The 23,450-nt window shown below is 35.8% G+C and overlaps 1 protein-coding gene across 1 annotated transcript; it reads right to left on the bottom strand.

The window, feature by feature from the left end:
- Positions 1 to 12: 12 nt before the first annotated feature.
- Positions 13 to 23,270, bottom strand: LOC129790558 (uncharacterized). Its single transcript, XM_055828117.1, has 7 exons — positions 22,977 to 23,270; positions 9,436 to 10,114; positions 3,535 to 3,607; positions 2,757 to 2,915; positions 1,963 to 2,225; positions 1,770 to 1,862; positions 13 to 208 (listed from the first exon to the last, which is right to left on the bottom strand). The coding sequence occupies exons 2-7, from the start codon at positions 10,003 to 10,005 to the stop codon at positions 107 to 109; spliced, it is 1,260 nt and encodes a 419-aa protein (XP_055684092.1). The 5' UTR covers positions 10,006 to 10,114; positions 22,977 to 23,270; the 3' UTR covers positions 13 to 106.
- Positions 23,271 to 23,450: the final 180 nt, after the last annotated feature.

Here is a 23,450-nt window from a genome sequence, read left to right as displayed (position 1 = left end):
AAACTTTGCAGATTCTCTTAGTTGATTTATTAGGCTTTATCCGAAAATTGTAAAAGTAAATCCTATATGCAGATCCTTAAATCTATAATGCTGCACAGTGCACACCCTACGCCAAGCACAGCATTTTCCTCCAAAGTGGCTTCGGTTCGGTCCTCTGGGCTGTTAATGCATCCCAAATTGCCGTGTCAAAGACCTCCTTCACCTTGTCCTGGAAGAGGAATTTTTTTATCAATTAGTCACCTTTTTTTTACTTTTGGAAGAACAATTTTCCTCCCTCATCGCGTTTTATCAATGAATTTTTAAGGATATACTCAAACTTTTTCACCCTCCTCGTGGGGCAACAAGAAGATATTTCAGTGAATATTTCAGGAAAAGCCACCGTGAAAAATTAATAAAGTTCACCCCAAAATTACTCAAAGGAAAATATTTTCATTCACATCTTTTGCAGCAAGATGACGGCAATGCGGGACATTCAGCTGTGTCTTCACGTTTGATTTTAATAAATAAAATATAAACCAATCCATTTGGTAAATTTCACTTACTCAGTTCTAAGAACTTGAGGCACGTCTTGAGAGATTCTTTTTTTTTTTATAAATTTTATAAATCTTCCTGGATTCTTCAGAGTTAGAAGAAAATAAGGAAAAACGGGAGTGTTTTACTAATTTTTTAGTTAATTTATTAAATTAAAAAATTATGAAAAGAAATACTTGTAAAATAAGGACTATAAAGATTAAAAAAAAAAGAAATTTATCAAAACGTCGCTGTAAAAATTAAAATAGCTATAGCTTTAAAAAATAAATAAATCCCCACTCCGCCCTATATAATTTTTGAATTTTTAGCACTTCGACTTATGCAAATTTTGAGAAAAGAGCAATAATGCTTGATTTAATTGAATTAAATTATATTAATCAAGTAAATAAATTGGAAAATCTTCACTGAAGCAGTTCGGAAATTAAGCTTCTTTGAGGCATAGAAAAATACGTCTTAATTGCAATTAATTACATAAATTACATGATGTAATAAAATATTTCTTCGTGTGGCTTTTGTGGTTTGGAAAATTGTTGTAAACGCATTTTTGAAGCCCTAAAGAACCCTTGAATTGTTTTGTAGACTAATACAATAAATTGCTTTGGGGAAACCTTCAAAGTCACATAAATTATTCTTTATCGAATCTCATAAATTGTTTCGGAATTCTTTAAAGTCTCATAAATTCTTTCAACGCAATCCCATAAATTGTTTCGCGAATTCTTTGGAATAGAATGTATTGATGATTTTTTTTAATCTCCTAAAAACATTTTGAAAAGCTCTAAAAAAAGTTTTTTTTGAGCTTAAAGAATTTTTTAAAGCTTTTGCTGCAACGGAAAGTCTTTAAAAGCTAATCTGCCGTCATTAATGTGCGCATGAAAGATTATTACAGCTCAATTTGTTACTTAATCATAAATTGAAAGCATAATTTTCGAATAATTTTTGAAGAGAAGAAAAAAAAGCTAAAGAAATTCAGTCCGGAAATAAGACAAGAGCCGCTTATAAAAATCCCAAAGTGAAGCATCTGTGTTGAAATTTTTGAAGCTGTCGAAAATTCATTCATCTGTAATCTCTCTTTCAATTTCTTCTTGTACTTTTATATAACATAGAAAAATCCCCTTAGCGATTTCTCCATAAGGCAGGAAATTGGAAAATCATGGAGCACAGAGTGAGGAGGAATTAAGCCGCCCCATGATTCACAATGTATCTATTTTGTTGAATTTCATTTCTCTTCATTCACTAACCTTTGTACGAGACGATGATTCAATGTATTTGGCTCCAATGGATCTAGCAAAATCCCATGCGTCCGTCAGTGAAACTGGTTTCTCACCTTGACACTGTGTGTGCAAAGGTAAAAATGAATTTTATGTTCATTAGCAATCATGGAGAGAATCACGTCAAGTCTCCCCCCTCTGTCGTGGCAAGAGCAACATTTACCTGCAATCGGATAATTGTACTGCGGTCGCTGCGGAGGTCAGCATGTGTCCCAATCAACACGACTCTTGCATCCTGGTACTGCGACAAGCGTGGCAGCCACTTTGTCTTCACCGAATGAAATGTCTCGGGGTGTACGACCGAGAAGCAGAGAAGGAAGATATTGGTATCCGGGTAGGACAGCTCCCGCAGGACATCGAGATTATCCTGACCGGGGGTGTCACAGATTGTTACTCTCACCGGTGCATCATCCACTTGGACATCCACTGAAAGAAAGAAAGAGACGTGAAATTCGAGAAATTCTCCTTTTTTCTGCACCACAAGCATTGAAAACGGAAATTTAATGGGAAAATGTGAAAAGTCGCCCTGAGGAGTTGTCGGAAAAATGAAAATGGACATGGCTAGCAAAAAGAAATTCATAGAGACAATATTCTACAAGAAATGATGTTAAGAAAAAAAGTGAGAAGAGAAATTTAAGACATTTCACGGGGGTGGAGATCTTTTGATGTTAAATAAAAAGGAATAAAATGAACCAAATGGCCATTATCTTCCCAAACCTTTTTCTATTCTTAACACCCTTCTTGTCTTTTTAAAGAGTCTGTGAACTTAACAAAAAGCTCTTCTGTGAAGAAAATATCTCAAATTTCTAAGATCTTGATGTCTGCAGAAATGGAGCATTTTGGGGATGAATGAAGGCAAAAAAAAAAATAGACCACATCTGTTCTCATTTTAGCTTTCTTGCAAGAAATGGAGCGCAAGTTAATAAATATTTATTCTGTGAGAGGAAGATTCCTTACCGTTGTAGATGTCCGAAGCTGTGGGATTGTGCTCTGGGACAAATCGATTCTCCAGGTACGAAATAATCAAATTGGTCTTCCCCACGGCGCCATCACCAACGACGACACACTTAATGGACGGTACGGCGTCTTTATTGTTATTCACCTTGTTACACCGATCTGCATTAAATTATAAACAAACATGCATGAATGATAGTGTCAACATTACATGGCAAATATTCCTAAAAAAAAAAAGGGAGATTCTTCAACATTTCTTCCAAGTATTGTGGGGCCTCTTGTCGTCTCGTCTCCTTCCACACCTCCGCCCCATCAGCGTGTCATCTTTGAGTGGAGGTAAACAAGTTAATAGATGGAAAGCAAATATTTTCCCTCTATCGATAAAAATTCCACCTTACACTCAAGAGAAAGACATACGAACGAGGGGAAAAATAGCGCTAGATCGTGGTTTTCTCCACTCTTCATATTCTAATGTGTGTGTGTGGGAAGTTCTTTTAGGATCAATTCCCCCGCACAAATCCATCTCATTTTACTTGTTCTTGTGGATTGAATTTCAGGGAGAAATGTCGATGAGATGCGGAGGGAAAAGCTCACAGAGTCCTCACAAAATTGCCATTGAATACCCATCAAACACCCATCATTAAAGCTATGAGAATCCAACATACAAACCTCGGGTATCACCATCCACCCACACACCCCCTTCGATCAATTGCCGTGTCAATTTTCAAACCAATTTCCCACCCCCCACCCCTGCTATGTGTGAATGTAAATTAAAACTCACTCGATTTCGATTTTCTCTCCTTGACACCACCTTTTGCAAGGTTGTCACTCAGTCTCGGATGGTGTTGGTGTGTCTGCAATGAAAACAGAGAACATTTTGTTAGCATAATACGACGAGAGAGAGACGAGGAAATGGAAAAGGTGGTCTTCTGGGGATCAGTTTTCACGGGAGAGAGAGCTTTTGGGCTACACTGCTGAGCTTTCGCACATACATAGCATCTCAAATGTTTCTGGAAATTTATTTTGCCACCATGTGAAAGAAAAAAATGTCATTTATGCTAACCCATTTTATGATTTTATGCTGCACTACATAAATTTCCTCTTAAGCTTTTTCTTAACATTTTTTACATTTTTTATTAAAAATTTATAAAAGAAAAATAAGTCAAGATCGCGTTCTTGTGCAATGCGCAATGTAATACTTCTGTTTTTTTGCCTTCTTTTGTAAATTAAATCATGGATTAAGAATGTCATTGTGGTTTTTCTATGAATCTCAAATTTACGTGGCTTCATGTGTGGCTTATTGTCCCTGCCACATGAATAAACTTAATTTGTTGTGAGTGATTGTCGCGAGTTTTTTTTACCATCACATTTTCTAGCGGACAAGTCATGTGGAAGAAGCTGTGCAAAAAAAAGCTCTCTGGTGCTTTTTTATTCTTTCATGTGCTTTTGCCATAAAATGAGATTTTTTTTGTTTATTACTCAGTGTCTGCTGTCCCATCAACTTTCAACTTTTCACCTCATACACGGAGAAATTAAAAAAAAAAAGAAATGTCCAGAATCATAAAGAAAATGAATTTATGACAAATAATATGTTTGGAATTATACAATTTTAGAAAAGCAGGATGAAGAGAGCTTTCAAGAGCTTTACAAATTCTATGATCCAAAGCAGCAGAGATAATACGGAAAAGAAGCTTTGATAATCTCTACGGAAAGCTCCTGTTGCTATTATTTTCTCCACCGTAACTTTATACATAAAACATTGTTTTTCATTCATTTTTTGCAGCTTTGAATGCAACATTTTCATCCACATTTTTTTTTAAATTCCCCCCTTCTTCTTAGAAATAACTCGCCATTTTGTGGGATGAGATAAATCCTGCAATGAATGCAATTTTGTCACAAACACTCCTACTCAAGAATAAACATAGTTATATTATTCCAACAAATTCTCTTTGTTAATGTACATATCTTACAGTAGGTTTTGTGTTTTCCGGGAAGCGGTGCCAAAAGGAAGCCCTAAACGCGTAATAGGAATGCAATTAAAGCACACTAAAAGTTCATACTGTGGTGGTGGCGGTGAAAGTGCCGAGAAGACTTCTGAGAAGCTTTTATTGTTTTCTCAGTGAATATTGTCTGTTTTGCAAATTCAACTTGCTTGATTCTTCAAATAACTTTCTTCACCCTCAAACTTTTCTCTCTGTATACACAAAAACCTTTAAGGTATGACGCTGTGGCACTTTCTGTGCAAGTCAAAATGAACTTTTTGCAGCAATGTATGGAAGGAAAAACTATTTGATAAAGTATTTCACCCCTTTTGTGATTTTCAACCCTCTCTGTGCATTCAAGAGATCGTACCACGTTTACCAGTGGTAATTATATAAAATATTCCCTCCATCGTTGAACTTAAATGAAAATTGATGTGGTTTTTCCATCACTCCGTCTATATTGTAGCTCTCACATGAGAGCATCTTTGGTGGTCTGCCGCACTTCTTGTCACTTCCTTTTGCATCAACTCTAAATGGCAATAAAAGCCCCGATTTTATTGCATTTTCGCCCCATCATAAACGAAACTTTGTCACTTTCCCACACCGAAAAAGCTCAACTTTTACTCGAAGAGATGTTTTTTATGATGCTTTTTTCTCATGTAAAATTTCGATGGAAGCATATTATTTTGGGATAAATTACATGAACATCATGTTAAAAAAAAAAGAAGAAAAAAAACATGACGATTTTTTCCTCTCAACTAATTTACCAAAGCATAGTAATTCCATTAATTTTGATTCAATTTACTGCGTAGAGGTTGCACCACAGAGTGAATTTAAGGAGAGAGAGAGAGAGTATGTGAGAGGTTAATGCAAAAACAGAAATGAAATATTCATGTTGAGGTCATTGAGTTAATAGGATTTTCATATTAATGGCTTTCACTAAATGAGGAGCTTCCCAATATATGCTGTGAGCCCAAGAGTATACGTATACGGAGTGTGTTTACGTTTGAGAGAGCATTGGAATCCCTTTAAATTCATTAATCATTGTATTAAATAAAATCTATTCAATTAATTAATAAAATAATGACTATAAATGTAATATTAAAATATTCCCTCGCGTATGCTATTACTACACAACCCAATGAACATCACTCTAAACACGTGTTTCCCGCGGTGTTGGTTTAATAAAATAAGCAATTATGTTCTATGAAACGCAACTAAAAGCTCCCAATCGATTGCATGCATCGTTCCGGGTTTTTGCGTGAAAGCTCTCTGTGTAAGAATTTTGCAAATCCCACTTTGTCCCATATAGTTCGGTTTTTCTTCTCTTTCGTTTTCGGAAAAACATGCACCACCTCTCAAGAGCGCATAAGATTCTTATGCACAAGGCGTGAAGTGAACAACAAACTTTTCCAACTTCAATGCAATTGCCGCAACAAAGTGCTCCTTGTACAAGAAAATTCATGAAAATGCCGCGAGAGAGAAAATTGGAAAAGGATGAAGAACTTCCGCTGAGGAAGGGTGAAAAAAATAAGCTATCAAACTTTAACAGAGTTCCTCTTCATCCACACAACAGTACCACGGAGACTCCTCGCACCAAGGAAAGATTCCCTAATTATATATACTAACTCAAAATTTTCTTTCCAGCGAGAACTTCCATGGGATAACATGAAATTATTATTAAAATTAGTTGCTGATGCAAGAAAGTTTTACAAGAAAGTCGAATAATTGTTGAAGAGCGCGTGAAATTAAAGTTCATTTAATACGAAATAATACTTGTGGATGAAAATTAAATTTTCACAAAATTGATTGAGCTTTTGGTGCAAATTGGATCATAAAGATTCTCCGCGATAAGATTACTAATAGGAGAGATTTTTTTTTGTAATCTCATCACTCAACGATGCTCAAATCATAAAACCATTTGGATTTTCTGAGAGATAATTTTTTTATTGGGCAATTAAATAGATACGTGGAGGGCAAAAAATATATATCAGACCCCCAAGGGGCCCTATATTAACTTTTTATTGAATAACTAGATAATTTAAAAAAAAATCAATTCGTTTGGTTGCAAAATATCCCTAAATTATTCTTTGAGAATTTTTTCATTCAAAATTAAATTATTTTGCAAATGACTTTCACATTGAACTGAAGAAGCATTAAGTCTCTAATTTAGCACGGGCAGTTTTGTACACAGAGAAATAAACACAAAATATTTACCCGCAGTTGATAATTTTCATCAAACTTTCCTTTTTCAAAGCGAGCCGCCATGAAAATTGGTTTATGCTGAACAGTTGAGAAAAAAAAACGAATGTATTCAGCCAGTGAGCACACCGTAATTACAGAAATATAATAACTGGGCATTGTTTGTGATATTGGAAAGCCTCCATCTCCACAGCATAACCTATACATGCATATATGCGAAATAACCCGCAATTTTGGGGAATGAAATTCGAAAACTCAATCAACCCGGAAAGTCAATTCAGTTAATTGAGAGCAATTTTTGGGTGTCATAAAAGACTCCAAATGTTGGCATTTTACATATTTTAAATGTCAAGTCTTGCAAAAAGCAGCATGAAAAAAAAGTTATTCATTTGATAGAGGTGTGAATGAATGTGAAGTGCTTTTCTGTGACAAAATGTGAATGGATAGAAAAATATATCCATTGAAGGGTCACAAATTAGCTATAGAAATTCAAAAATGTTTTTAGTTTCGAAGAGATTAGTAAAAAGTTAGTTTTCAAATGCATCAAATTAATTTCTAATGATATTTTCTTTAAGAAAAAAAATGAAGTTTCCACGACCTAGATTCGAACCTGTATCGTTAGTATTGAGAAGTACGTTTCCTTGCCAGTTGATCTAAAAGGAAACGCATTTGAAACCATGTAAAGTTTATTTTTTCTTCGATTAATCAATCAATTCTGACGTGTTTCAGATAGCCATTTGCAGGTATCTGATGCATCAAAACTATCACATAAAATAAAACGTCATCAGTAGCATAAAAAACAACCGAAAAAAAATGGTTGGATAAATTTCAGGAGATTATAGTTCGAATGTGGAAATTAAATCCTTTTTTCGGATATTGGAATATGTTTTTTTTGCTGCTGCAAAGCTTCACATCGATAAAATGCGAATGATGTTGTATCTCGTGCAGAGGAAAAAATTCACAAATAAAGGATTTGAATGGTAAATGCATACGCATATATCATGTGACACAATACGGAGAATTAGCCGCAGCATCATCAGTTTGGCCCACTCAGGATGGAGGAGCTAAATTTTCGACAATACAGAACATTTGTGTCGAGTTGACAACTTTAAGCAAATCCCTCCATGCAACTAAAAATCCCCAAAATATATATCATAAGATTAAATTGGATGCTGCTTCACCGGCTATAAACATTTTGATATATTCAACCTTGCCCATTATTTTTATTTCATCCCAAAAAAAAGCTCTTGAGAGTGAGAAAAGAGTAAAAAACATACCAATCTTATCACATATATAATATTGCTCCGTGATTGAATTCCAATATGCGGAGGTATTTGTGGTTTATGCCACTTCTGCGTGCCTCTCAATGAGATGTTGTGTAAATCGGGGTTGTGAGAGGTTCGATTGAGAGATAAATATTTCGTTTATTAATGGAAGATTTATTCATGGTCTCTACGTGACTCTAGCATTTCATTCCATCACAATCTCTCTCTCTCTCTCTTTGCCTTCCTTTTTAGTATTTATGCTGAGGACTTGCATTGCTATGTTATGTGTGTGGGGTGAGAGTGAAATAATCAACTCTATAGCAGAGAGAAGTGGTTGAGATGATAACCTACTGTTAGTAGAGAGACTCTAAGTGTCTTATACGAAGAGAAATAGATTCATGTAATTAGATCTTCGCATCTCTTACACGCAATTAAGTTAAAGTGCCTTTGGATCATTTAATACAACACATCTCAACATTCACAAGGAGATAATTCTTTTAGTAATCTCTCACTTTCATAGTCCCCCGATGAATTGCAGACGTTTCCATTTTCAATGGGAGATCACCTTTCAAAAGAAATAGGACATTCAGGTGTTCAAAAGTTCAACATAGTTTATGTTGGTGCGGAAAGGGAATACCGTCAAGCCGTTCTCATTATTCATTGAAGAAAAGAGAGCACTTGTCGTGTTTTTAATTAAATTAAAGATGTAAGTACTTGTCCCAGATTAATTTCTGATAAGATTAATCATTTTTTATACAACTCTATCTTGTTTTGATTTTAAATTGATTATTTAATTCATAATTATGACCATTTGCTCCCCTATAAGATTCTTCAAAAAGGATTTTTTTACATAAAGAATTAATTTTGAATATTCTTCTTCTCACTTTGCTGCCCTTTCATTGCTTCGAAATAAACTGAATGTAACGTTCAGCATGATGTTCTGAGTAATTGAATAAATAATCTTAAATGGCTCTATTTTCTAAATTCTCAAGAACTGGGCAAGAATTGAGAGAGAAGAAGTGTGCTATATAGCATAACGCATTGTATATAGCAAGCATACATAATCAGAAATGTACAACATGGTGGTTTTCTTGGTCTGTGGATTCCATATGTACCTACAATTCAATCAAGTTAAATTCAGTGAACTGGATATGCTTTCTCGGTGGAAGAACATCGTCACAAGGTGGAGGGAATGAGAAGGAAAAAAAAGTGTTATGGAAGAGAAAATCTCACCTGAAAGGCAAATGGAAGTCCAGTGGATGAGGTGCTCGTGTCGTTGCTACTGCAGCAATTGGAGTTGGAGTATTTGGATATCACAGGTGTGCAATCTTGCTGGCAGCACGAATGCTGAAGGGAGTTGACCGCACTGCCGAAGACATGGACGGGTGGTCGACGTTGAGAAGATGTTGCCCGCAGGAGACGTCGTGGTCTTGCGGGACTGGGTGTCCGGGGCAACGGACGCCACGCGTAGTCATCGAAATTGCAACCATCACCACCACCATTCCTCTGGGTAGGCAATGTGGTTTGCCCATAGACCGTGTCTGCTGGTGGCTGCTGCTGTTGCCTGATCAGACCACGAGGCTCATACTCAGTCGCCGTGGAGTCTTGACTGCAGTGCCTCTCCCCATACGGATAACCACTCTCCACCGTGAATTCCGCCGCATGGATGCGGGGAATGGAGTTGAAATCATCGAAACCATTGTAGATCTTTCGTTCGGGCTTTGGGAGCATTTGTGGCTGTGGATGGCATCGTTCCAGCAGTGGGCGGCGAGATTGATTGAACGGATGATCCCTGGCGGGCATTTTTGTCACACAATTCAGCACACTTGTAGGTACTGGCTGGCAGTCAGCAATTCATTTCCATTTAATTCCTCCCCATAGACAACACCAAAGCGACACGAAATTGCTGCGCCTGCAAGAGACATGAATGAAAAAAATTGTGATAAATGATTTTTGCGAATGAAAGTAAAATCATTCCCACGATATTTTGCTAAAAATTTCACAGTAAAATGTACTTTCTAAATTTTATAAAATCCTCCAAATGGTTGGAGAACTTTCTTCTACCACACCGCAGTGAAATCTCTTTGTACATAGTCAAGATCAAGGCTCCCATTTTTGCACAATATTTCCATCAATTTTCACTCTGCAAGATTCTCATTCCGCAAAATAAATTATATTCCACTCAGTGCTGTTTGCAATTAGCACGCTGAAGAGGTTTTCTCAGAAAAAAATGCTACTTTCGCAATGACCTCCACTTGAGGAAAATTGCATAAAATATTTAGAACAATACCTGCGCAATTCATAAACCTCCATAAACTCATTAAGCAAAAAAAAATAAACTCATTTCCCATTGAGAGAATTTCCCATGAGAAGTTCAATCAGTTTAGTAGTTTAACGGTCAAATGGAGTTTAATTCCTTTGAAAGTGTTTTTCTGCTTCTTCTCCGAATGAAAGTGAATTACCCACGCTTCAACTAATGCTTACTTTTGTGAATTTTCTTTTAAAACTATTTAACGGAAGTCTTAAGGATGAAAACAATGTGAAGGGAGGATGGAAAAAGGCAACGATATAACTTTCCATTGAAAACTTTTGCATTCGTCCCCCTTGGTGGGATGAGGTGTGTCTGCGATGTACCCAAGTAGCACCAAAAGCATCATCTGACAAACTGACTAACACGCGAAATAAATTGCTTTTTGCACGACTTTTAGTACTATTTAGGAAAATTGATTATGTAACAAGTTCTTTGCATATTTTAACATGTATTTAATTAAAGTTTACAAAAGAGAAAAGTTTATGACATGAAAATTGCAGAAGACACCATCGCGCGGCTATAAATTCGCAAAGGGTGAGCTTTTAGTTTGTTCTTGTTGAGAAATTGAACAAATTATTAAATTAAACAAAGGAAGAGCTTTTAATAGATTAATGAGACATTAAGGAAATTCTTCTAAAGTTCAGAAAGCTCCAATGTTGCAGAGGGCTTATTTTTTGAGCTTTCAGTGGTTTTCTATTGCTCGGAAAATGTCTTTTAAACCGACTATCTGACAAGACAAGGAAATGGTTAAAAGTTGATGTTTTAAAGAGATTTTTATGAGCAGAAAAGCTCTACAACAACCCCTTAATATTTTATGGAGAAAAAAAGGATATTTAAAAATACAAATAATTATCAAATAATTTCAGGGAGAAAAATATTGCTACTTGGGTATATCTACTATATGTGTAAAAAAATCCCTATTCATTGAATTCTTCAGAAAGCTCCATTGATGCCGTATCACCCTTTAGTTGAGCGATTTTGTGCACTTTCTATTTCTTTTCAAAATCATTTAGAGGAGATTAATTCACTAAACAAGCAAAGAGAAGAAGTTGTTCTTTCGCTTTTCCTTTTCACACAGCGTGCAATGGGGGAAATGTATAATTAAATTGCCTCCCGCCCCCTCTCCCTGTGCCACCTACAAAATGTGACACAACAATGTAAAAGAGTGACAACAAATTGCGAGACATGGAATGTAATACAGCAAATGATATTAAATGCGAAATAGACACGCAATTCGTCTATTTTTTTGCGTGCATAGACTGGGCAACACACGCCTAGGTGAGTTGGAAGGCATTAGATGGAGGAGAAGAAAAAAAATTATGTGTATAAGTAGGTATCTACAAAATGTATATATAAAATCCCTCCATAGTCACATGGTCGTGAGTGCAACGTCAATTTCTCTCGTGTTGGGAATTCATGGTGTTGTTGTCATATAGAGAATTTGTGTGAGTGATTAAATCACATTCACCTGTGCGATAAGATAAGGTGCGTGGTGTTGCTCACAGTGTGAAAACATGGTGGGACATACAACCTGGCGCAAAAATTCATTTTATTTAATTGCCCACAATCTCGCCTCTAAGCCAAAAGTGTCCAATTGAGTATTATATTGGGCTCATTTTATTGCTCCCAATGGGGCGCATAAGCCGCAACACCTACAACATACCTCCGTACACAGAGAGAGAGAAAGAAATTGAAAAACGAAGAGAAAATCACAATTTGAGAGGAGACTTTTCCAATTAAATGCATCGAAACAAATTTCAAAAAGTCCCCCGATAAGTTGGGGCCGTGTGTAAAGGAGATATTAAATCTTCTTGGTGGTGCATGGCTGCACCTTCGGATGCTTTTGCACCATGCGCACCAACTCACATAAATTTTGTTGCAATGCGAAAAAGGTTAAATTGAAATCGCCGGCTCTAACTTTAATCAAGATCCAATTAATGTGTATATGTAGGTACCCCCAAAGAGTCTCACCATGTGCATTCTCTCACCTTCCACTATGCATACATACATATGTACATTACATGCTTAACCAATCGACTAGTTGCAATCTACTAAACGATTCCGTCATCAATCATCATCGTGCAACTTTCATTTCTATACTTTTTTTCTCTTCTTTTCCTTCTTGCACAGAAAACCCATTTCCATCGTCAAACAGTATATTTCTGCTTACCAACATTTTAATGATTCACCAGTCAACATATAACATTTCCCTGCATCAAGTCGTTCAAAATCATAAAAATTCTTCATCACCTTTTGGGTTCAAACAGGTATTGCACATTTATAATGAAACATCTTCCATCCTCTCTCTCTCCCTTTTTATTATTATTTAAGGTTTTGATCTTTCTCATATAATAAAATTTCACCTTCTCTCGCAAAACGTTGCATTTTATATACGCATTTGAGGTCCCCCCATATCATTTGACAGTGTGTGGCAAAAGTTTACAAACATTATTCCGAGGGCATAATATAGCCAATAAATTTTTGAATGTGATGAAAAACATAAAATTTATCCACACAACATCATTTTGTGATTGATTGCAATAACAAACGGTCATTTAAGTAAATAACCATGTCATAAACATCCTTTTTATCGACAAAGAATTCTATGTAGATTTAAGAGATTTTAAAATTATTTTAATTCATAAAAAAGCATAATTTTATGGAAAAAATGAACCTTTAATAGCCGAGAGATTCTGATTACATCCCTTTGGTTATAACTATCTCTGGTTCGAATCCACGTCAACTCGGAGGATTTTTTAAGCGGAAACTGGCGCCTTATTCGTTAAATTTATTATTCTGAACTCAATTTGACTCAATTTATTCTCAATTTCACTGCAATTTAACCCCAATTTTCACATTCCAAAGAAACAAACATAAAAATAACCCTCATGTGCCGTAAAAATCATTATAAGAAAGTCGAATGCAACAAATCGCGATAATTCAGCGATAAATTCGTTCAATAAAACTTTACAATCATTGCGGTGATTTTTTGCTCTTTTTTTGCACACAAATATCACGCTGTGATCCAGATTGGAATTTTCAAGGGAAGTATCCACCAGAGACAGAATATTCTGCACCACATAAATATCATGTTAATTGCTCTTGATCCAATACTAAATTACAGCAGTGTATTTTATTTCTTTTGATAAAGTAAGACCCATTAATTTGCGTAGAGGTACTCCCAAATTGGTTTTTTTTCTCATTTAATTCCGAAATTGATTTTATAATTCCGCACACGCGAGTATCGGGGCCTGAATGTGATTGCAAATAAATCCCAAGATTAATCCCTCACACCCCCGGCTCATCTACGGCGCTATTTAATTGCTCTAATGCGCATGAATCAGACAAATAGTTATCTCCTAATGGGGTGGGTGGGAGACTATAAAATAAATCAGTAATTAGGCGACATAATCTCCAAAAATACAAATTTCATTCATATTACGGATTTATCGGCATTGTAGATTATAGTGTTAGAGAATGGCGGAGATGTGGCGGAGATAGAAGGTATTTTCCACGCGGAATTTCCGTTAATGGAGGTCGTTAACGATGAAGAGGAAAATATAATGTGAGAGATAGGGGTTGATTGAGGCGACAGAGACAATTTTGAGATTGTGTTTGGATTAAAAGACATTTGGGCGGGGGGTATATAAAAGTGAATTATAAAGTGAAGGAATGTTTTAAATTCAATTATGTGATTATTTATCAAAGAAAATCGCATTATGTATGGTACTTTCATCATAGACACCCCAAGAGGGATACTCTCTATGACAATTTCGGTGTGGTGTAGTAGAAAATATACCTTCCAGGTGAATTCCTCATGTACGCTCAACAAAATGATCATCAAGCTCTCTCGTATGTTAATTCATTCCTTCCCCCTCTCCAACACATCCATTGACATCGTTTGCAAATTTCACCTCATATTGAATTATCAACTCGGCACATACATATATTTCCCCTACAGAGCCCCCCATCTACATATCCTCGTCAGATATGCCAATAAATTCAGCAGCCAAAAGGTCCTGCATAGGCAAATTTTAATACCTCCCACGGACATGGCAGGGATCTGATGGTGGAAGGAAAATGATGGCGCAAACATAAAACCCTTCTGGCTTTCCACTTAAAGCTGCAATCTTAACGTAAATTTCACCCTCCGAAATTTCATGCGGGACCACACACAGCATCATCTATAAACAATGCTCGTGCTCCAACCAACCATAAATGTTTCACAAAAAAAACATTAAAAATATATTTTTAATCAACCAAACATTCCTCCAGCAACATGGTAGGTATTTTTTAATGAGATCTCTGTGATGAAATTCAGCAATAAAGTGCTTGGAGCGGAGAAAAAAATAAAGATAAATAAAATTGCGACAAGTGCATTATGAGCAGGTGTAATTCATCTCACAGAGAGTTGTATGGTGCTGCCAACATAAGAAGTTGTGAGCATGTTGTAAAAAGTCTGCACACAAATTAAGGTTGATGAAGAAAATGTCTATTTGCACTAACCCATAGATGGTTGAGAGCTCCCATTTATAAGATATCAAATCATTTACTACATCGAGTGGTTGGTTAATACCTAGAGGGAGGTGATGGTATGCGATAGCGAGAAAATTGCGAAAAACAGAGAATGTTTTAATGAATGAGAGTAAGAAGAATGAAAAGGAAAAGCCAGGAAATGCTTCAGGGATCAATTCAGGGGCTTATTAAATTAGTGCACAAAGTGTATTAGTTTGTTTTTTCGCAATCTGCGTAATGCTTGAATCTACTGACAATGAGAAAAGAATTTTTTAATCTATTTCTGTCATCCACTTGGCATGATTTATTTTTTCAATTGAATTTTTCTTAGTTTTCATGATTATTTCTTTCAAATACTTGACCAAAAAATTGCCTTATGCTGTGAAGATTTCATTAAAAGTTTCTAGAAAGAAAAATTATCTTTCCAACGACGATTTGATTTATTTCATAAACAAATTTAAGTCATTCTAATGCCACCATCTCTGCAGCAAAATTTTCACTAAAAATAATCCTAAAAAATACTTTTATAGCAAACACAACCCTTTAGTTATTTTTGCGAGTAATAAGAGTCAACATAAAAGAGAAACTTCACAAAAAAAGGGAACAAAAAATTAAAATTTTAAGCAGAATATCCTTGGAAATTAAAACAAATATGTAAATGAGATTAATGGCATATGGTCACCTCTGTTAATGTTCTTGTGCATGTGACAGGTAGATTTCAAATGAAACTCCCTCATTCACTTATTAAAAATTCACATGAAAATTCCCACGACAGTTTTTTTTTAATCGCATGAGCATCATGAAAAACGCAATAAAATGCATTCCCATCGCTTTGAGGGTCGATAATCTCTCTCTCTCTCTCTCGTTTTTTTGTGGGACATTTGGCGAATTTTATTTCATAGCTCTTCCTGTGCTACAACGCATGGCATTTGGTAGATGGGGAGAAAGGATCTATATATTGTCCCTTTCGAAGGTACGCACAGACGAGGGAATTTCTCATGGTTCTGCGAAAATACCAAAGCATCACTACCGCATAAATCTTCAGCTGTATGTTGTAGAGGAGAGTTCCGAAGAGCCATACCTTTCGACCTTCCCGTGTAATTTCTTCTTTGGCTCTGTGCAATGGGAAATATACAATCTTATAAGAAAAGGAGAGGTTGAACCAAAGTGCCGTCTATGCTAAAAGTTAATTGTGCAATTTAGACAAGGTGGCAAAGCACGTTTACAAGGTAAGGTACTCGCTATTAAATTCCCTTACTGTTCTCTAACTCATGTTTTTAATTACATCGCGTCTCCTACAACAAGTTTAGGATCCCATGCCAAAAAAGCCATACCATACTGCACCTGAATACCTCTGCCCATGCCTCTGCCATTGGCACTCCCGCCTGGCTAAGTCCAGAAAGCAAACATGAGATAACAGTGGAAAAAAGCACGTTGCTTTCATTAAAAAGAAAAGTATAAATCCCGTGCAGAAATAATTAGTCATGTACTTCACATTGCTGTACAAAGTAAGTATCTACATACTTATAGGTATGTATGTATGTAAAATAATCTTTTGAGAAAAAAAACATTAAACATAGCAAAAAAGAGTCACATTGTTTGGAGTCGCTTTATAGTTGTATCAAAAGCTAAACCATTTGGAATTTGTAGGCGCCACTGACGCTCTAATTATATTTATTTTACTAATTATTATCTTGCTACAGCCAACCTATGGCGGTATATTCGCTAAATTTACACACGAAATTCATCAAAGAAAAATTAGAACAAAAATATTCATACATTGTACAACAAAATGTAACGTTCTTCTGTTCTCAACAAACACCCACATAGATGAGGAAATCAATATAGAGGTGAGAGCCTTTTAGAGCAATTTAATTACAAAACCGTGGGACAAACATACTCCTGTTCGTGGTGAAAATTCGAACCGGAAATTAAAACTGTGCGGTCCACAACCCCTGTGTGACCCTCACCCCTCTATTGTTATGTGTGTAAAATACCATCAAAATACCTTTATATTATTACGTGTTCTATTTCTCACTCTCAATATGCCAAAATTCCACCTTTTCCCTTCGAGAATTTGTGTCCTTCCTGCCCTAACAGGCATGCAAGAGTCTCACGCATCATTCGCACACGTCTTGCAAAAAATACTCAAAGAGGGGTTGGACATGAGGAAATGTATGCAATTATGCTGTCATCTTTCCAATGAAGAGCAATTTAGAGCAGTTTTTGTATTTTTATTTGAACTTTTAACAGTTTTAACAAGAATGCCCATAAGGGGGAAGATAAAAATTTTGATGCAGAAGAAACGGTCGTAAGTTAGGCAATAGACTACAAGAAGAAAGTAAAAATAAATGGTAAAATATTTTTGAAGAAAAAGCAAAAAAAAAATAAGATCCTCGAGAATAAATTGTCTGAGATATTTTAAGAACGTCACAAACATTTTTTAAACATCCGCCTATGAATATTTTATATGGAAAAAATTCTAATGGTCTTTATAAGAATATTTTAATTGTTCTCCGCACAATTTATTCTTTGATTCACTCATTTGCTTTTTTTTCAGAAAAAAAATCTCTTTCAACTTTATTAATGATTTTACTTCCTTATCTAAATTATTTACCCAAATCTTTATCATTTGCATACACCGTGTGCGGCGAATAGAAACGATTTTTTTTCATTTATCTCCAAACACGTGCCTTGCCTTTGATATTAACTAAAATATCTCACCAACTTTGGGTTTGTTCTCAAAAGAGAAAAAAGAAAACGATTGAAACATCACATATATATGAAAATATTAATAGAGAGAGAAATATAAATGTGAAGCACATTGCAAAATCGTGTTCTACAGAGTGATTTACCAATGTTTTAAAAGCGAGAAAAGTCATTATGAACGGTGATTTATGAATGGATGTTTTGTGTGTCCAGAGACTCATATAAAATTCACGATATATATGAAAGAAATTTAATGTTAGACAATATGTTTGGATATTTTATGAAGACTTTTTATGCTGACCGAAGTTCAAGAATCTAGGTCATTTAATGCACACCATATAGTCACGGATAAGACGTCTTGTGGGGAATATTTTAAAATAAATAAACTGAGAAATGCATTGAAATTCATTTTATTTAAATTAAGAAATTCTAGATGTCTTAATTTGTATTCTTAAATGCAGAATTCTTATCTTAATAAATATTTTCTTGTGATTGGGAATGGGAGAAGTAATCAATTCTGAGGAAATTTTCCCAAAATTTCGATTAAAGAAAAGCCATTGAGGAACAATATTTCACCTTTATCTACATTCAATCAGTTGACAAATCACCTGTACACATTTGGAGGTAATTTTCTCAAGAAGAAAAAAACTCCTTTCCATGGAATTCAAATAAAAATCCACAGAGAGAGAACTTGAAAATTCTTCATCATTGCATACGACGAAGAGAACCTGTTCCCCACATATATACCTTGAAAACATCATTCAATTAGGCAAATCACTTAATTATTTAAAACTTCTTGTATATTTTCTCCGTCTTTCTTGTAAAGATTTTTTCTTATTAACAGTTCCAAGAATCGATGGCCCTACAATTTCCATAAAAAACAACCGAGTGGGTCTGAGTGTGAAAGTGTCTCTCGTGGTAGCTCAACGGTTCAACGCATTCAGTGTACACCTTGTGTCTCGAAAATATCCCCTTCGGCACAATATGTAGGTAGGTAGGTACTCAAAAACAATCCCAGCATACCCTTACGCGAGCATAAAGGGAATTGATTCAAGAAATGGGAACAATTTTCCTCAACCATATAATTTTGGACATTGAAATTCTCGAGGTGATTTTTTCCCATCTTCTCTCTTCTCCCAAAATGTACCTTTTTTCCCCCTCACCATTTTTTTTTCAGAACTCGCTCTGCTTTTGAAAAAAAAACATCGTCCTCTCGTTCACATTATCCAACAAATTTTATGTTGTTATTCAAGAAAAATTATTGTGCGTCATCTTCCATTGCCTCTGCTGGGTGGCGGAGGTAAGTTAAAGAAGAAGAAGAAAAAAAACACCGAAAAAGATGGGCAAAGGGAGAGGTGAAGATGCGAAGTAAAAGAAAAAAAAAGTTGAAATACCGCCAAAGATGAGAAGCTCAGATGTCGACCTGAGAGACTTTTCAAGTGTAATGTTTGTACCTGGTTGCATGAAAAAGTCAATTTCAGCTTCTTTTCCCAATTCCTCCGCTTCTCCTTTTGCCAACACACATTTTCATCACCCATCTCTCTTTTAGCCTCACTCTTCGCCACACAACATAACAACAACGCAGCATCGACAATGGCCAGAAGATGCAACAATTGTCGGCATGATCATTCCATGTGATTGGATGGAGATCAAACTGCAGCTGCTCTTCCTTGATGGATCACTGACTCGGCCAACATTCAATTCTCTCTCATATCTCTGTGGTAGTTCAACTTCTTCGTTGTTTTTTTGCCCTCCACCATCGCCCCATGTTTGTTCATGGAGAAGGTTTCTTTCGCACCATCGCTATAAGATCCAACAATGATCTTTCTCCCATCATATATGAATTAATTTCAAACAGTGAGATTTCAATGCTCTGATTTAATACAATTCCTCTATCGCGCTATTCACCTATTCCGGGTTTTTCTTTGATTACGTGATAATCGTTTTTTTTCTCCCTCTTTGCGTATCTTACATCGCGCACTCATTGTCTTATATGATCCATCAAACAAAGACTTTTGAACGCGTTCTCTTCTCCAACTGGAATGACCACTTTGAGAGATTTTTCCTTCATCGTCTTCGGCTCAAACGCTAATCAACACGATCTCCCATTGACTTCTTTTCCATTCCCGCGTAGTTTATGATCTTCTCTTTGGCACCGCATCATTGGATCAGCTCTTTTGGGGGAACACTGCGGCTCATAAAGCTTTCGGATCATTCCCCCAGAGCTTGAAAGAATTGTATTTTCAGAATAATAAATTCGATTGATTTGTTTTAGTGATAAGGTTGGAAAATAAATTCAAACCATTTTTTTTATTCTTCTTCTTTACGAAAGTTCTTTGCTTGCACCTGATCTACCTGAGTAAGGTGCGCGGGATTAAAGACATACGATGGGAAAGTGAAAATGTCGTCGTTCTAGAGCTCTAAATTTGGGAATTAGATTTAGATTGAGACGTTTTGTGGATCAGAATAAAATTTGTAGAGGGTTTTGCAATGGAGACGCCTGGTTCTACCTGGCGCCTCCACTGTAGTGAGCAAAAGATCCTTAATTCAACTTCATTGCCTCCTGGCACGTACAGTACCTTCCTCCTTGAACTTCTAGAACAACTCATTTTATAAATTTTAAGTTCATAAATTTTCTTAGAACATTTTTCCCCGCAACTCATCTTCACGCTGCAATTCACGCAGCAATTCTTCATGTAACTCAATGTACCCCCATGGGGCAAATAGCCCATCATCCACATTGTACGCGTACAATACCAACATGGGGGGAGAAAAAGTGTAAGAAAAAACAAGAAGAAGTTACTTTTGGATGCTTTCAAGAAAAGTGGAGAATTTATCCGTTTGGTGGAGCAAAGAGAAAAAAAACTGAAGAAGAGAAGAAAATATAATTTACTGTTATTAAAATTTCATGCACGGTACATTAAAAGCAATGGTGTTGTATTATGGTGGAATAAATGGACAACTAATTACACTCGCATGGTGCATTTCTTTTAGCTGCTGGGTCGCCCCTTTTGGGGTCCCACAAGATGTCTTCAGAGAAGAAGAAAAAGAAAAAAATTAGTGTGGTGGTTAAACAACATCAAGTAGCATTTTAGAGAGGTATTTAAGCACCACGATGGTACTCAAGTGCCGATTCTCTGGTGTGCTTTTCGTCAATTAAACATGCGGGGATAAAAGATGATGGGTGCCGATGGAGTGAAGATGAAGGTATGAGAAAAGAACAAAAAAAAAGTATGACGAGCTGGAAAACAGCGATGATGAAACCTTCACAAGTCCAATTAACATATTATGAGCATATACCGCGCGCGAGTTTCACCAAGAACTTTTCGGGGGGAACTTGAGAATTTTTCAGCAATAAAAGAAACCCAGTGTGGTATGAAAATGGGAGTGTGGAGACTTGTACGGGATGGGAATGGGAACAATTTGATGCTATAAAACTTGCATCAAAAGAATGTTTCAATATTTTAGAGGAGAAGATATGCAGCACGAAGAGATTAAAGAGCGATATGAGCTAAAACCATTAACATGTCTCTGTGAGAAAATTTGCCAAAGTGGAATGTTTAAGAATGACCAAGAAAGATTTTAGGGCTATTTAGATTACCTTTATGCAGCTTCCATGGATTCTAAATAAGCGAGTCTTATAAGAAAGTTCCAAGGGGTGATTATCTGAATGAAATTATTGGGATCTTCGCCAATATTCTGATTATTCGTTAATATTCGTATTCATTATAATTCACCAAGGAAATTAAAATATTTTTTTTTAGTCTTAAAACGGCTAAGATTGAGGAGCATCAGCCTGAAAAATATTTAATACAAACCTAAAACAGGATTAAAATCAAGCCGAAAATAGTAAATTCAACCCGAGGCGTGTTAAATTCAAGGCTAAAAATGACCAAAATACAACCTAAAGATTTTCAAGCCTAGAAAGGACGAAAAGAAATCAATTGAAGCTGAAAAGTAGTATAATCAACCTGAAACGTGTTAAATTAAAACCGAAAAATTCTATTTAGTATTCAACCGTAAAAAAGCATAGTGTTCAATCTCAAAAATGTTAAAAAGTTTTTAATTAAAGCCTAAAAAGGACTAAAATTAAAGCCTAAATAGTATAGTAAACTCAAGCCGTAAAGGGCTAACTTTTTTGTGAGTTTTAGCAAGCGATGTTTACTAGAATTAAAATATTCAAAATGTTCGTAAATATTCGGTTGATTCGGTACAATAACCAAAATATTCGTCAGATAAACACCCCTTGGAAAGTTCCTTCAATTCAATACCAGGCGCCTCCATTGTGATGTACATATTTTTTAAAAGCTGAATTTTACAAGAAATTCTTTTTTTTTATTTCTCAAAAAATTAAGAATAAAAACTTCTTGAATGTATTGAATTCTGACTTCAAATTCAAGCAAATATTTCGTCAAATATTAGGCAAATTATGAGTCATTTTTCTGCCGAAATTTGCGGCAATTCTCGATTGAAGGCATTGCATTGAGGAGCAAATTCGACAATCATTTTTATTGATTGACGTGAATCAGAAATTAAACGGAAATGGAGCACAAGTTGAGCAATAAGTTTTATGTAGTTAATCAATAAAAAAGCGAAATGTCACATAAGTAAAAGTACAGCAACATGCCGACCTTTGATTTTTTTTACAAAGGATTTTTCTTTGTTGAAAACTCTTTGCAGGATTGCTCAAAGATGCGGATAAGAACTAAAAAGTACCCACTTTTTTTTCTTCTTCTTCGAGTAAATTGCTTCTCTTGCACCTTTTTAGCTGTGATTTTCTTTTTTTCAGACCTTCTTCTAGCTTCCCTTTAGCCAGTCCAACAAACTGCAATTTTACACTTGAATGTTACATAGTGCAAGAAAATTAACTTCTTCCATGCTGAACCACAGGAAGATGGTTGAAGCTTAGACGAAGATGCGAGTGAATGGATGGCCATGGGAGGTAGAGAAAAAGGGCAAAAAGGTGCAATTATGAATGATGGAGGATTTTTCTTCACACAACACGTAAGATATGTATGTATACCAACTGAAACCACCTCTAAAAAACATTCAAAAAAAATGATGCGGAGAAAATTCACAAATAGGTGTAATAATTGCAACTAATTGTACACTTTTTTCCACCACTTTTTATCCACGTAAAACATTTCGCTCTATATGTAGAGAGTTTCTTATCTCGTTTCCACGTTCTTTTTTTTGTAGGTACCCTCTCCTATGTAATGGTTGTGTTTTTTTGACTCACCAAATGCCTGGTGTGGAGCGAAATTCACGTAATCTCCGGAGAAAGTAATTAAAATGTTATCAAACTTTGGTGGTTTTTTTTTTGGGTGCTGTCGGCCACACAGAAAATCCACCAAAAAAGCAACACAATATGTAGGTAGTAAAAAAATTTCCACTGCGGAACTGCGGTTGAAAAGAAAAACTCGAGCAAAACAATGGTGGGTTTTTGCTACACTATATAGGTGCCACAGGATGGGATCAGGTAAGACGTTGCCGGAAAGAGAGTATCACCTTCTTGAGACCACGACTCAACTAATACTGCGGCAGAACGGTAAATTGACCTGTTGATTTACCTGGTGGAACGACGTTGAATCGCTCTTTTCGAACAGCTCCGCCAGACGATCGTACGCTATTCGGATCAACAACAACTGTGTGCGAGATCTTATTCCTCTGCTGCACACTACACCAGGTAAGTACACGGTGGTTTTTTTTGCGG

The sequence above is a fragment of the Lutzomyia longipalpis genome, chromosome 2, assembly GCF_024334085.1.
Source record: "Lutzomyia longipalpis isolate SR_M1_2022 chromosome 2, ASM2433408v1".
NCBI classification, from domain to species: Eukaryota; Metazoa; Arthropoda; class Insecta; order Diptera; family Psychodidae; genus Lutzomyia; species Lutzomyia longipalpis.
The sequence above is the reverse complement of the archived record's forward strand: the minus strand, read 5'-3'. Positions and strand labels throughout refer to the sequence as shown.

What these genes read in the sequence shown, in the direction of transcription:
- LOC129790558 (XM_055828117.1), bottom strand. Translation starts at nt 10,005, where the DNA reads ATGCCCGCCAGGGATCATCCGTTCAATCAATCTCGCCGCCCACTGCTG. An exon ending in AGCTTCGGACATCTACAACG is followed by an intron (nt 2,226 to 2,756) that starts GTAAGGAATCTT and finishes TCTTTCTTTCAG; the next exon opens with TGGATGTCCAAGTGGATGAT. An exon ending in GTACAATTATCCGATTGCAG is followed by an intron (nt 1,863 to 1,962) that starts GTAAATGTTGCT and finishes TTGCACACACAG; the next exon opens with TGTCAAGGTGAGAAACCAGT.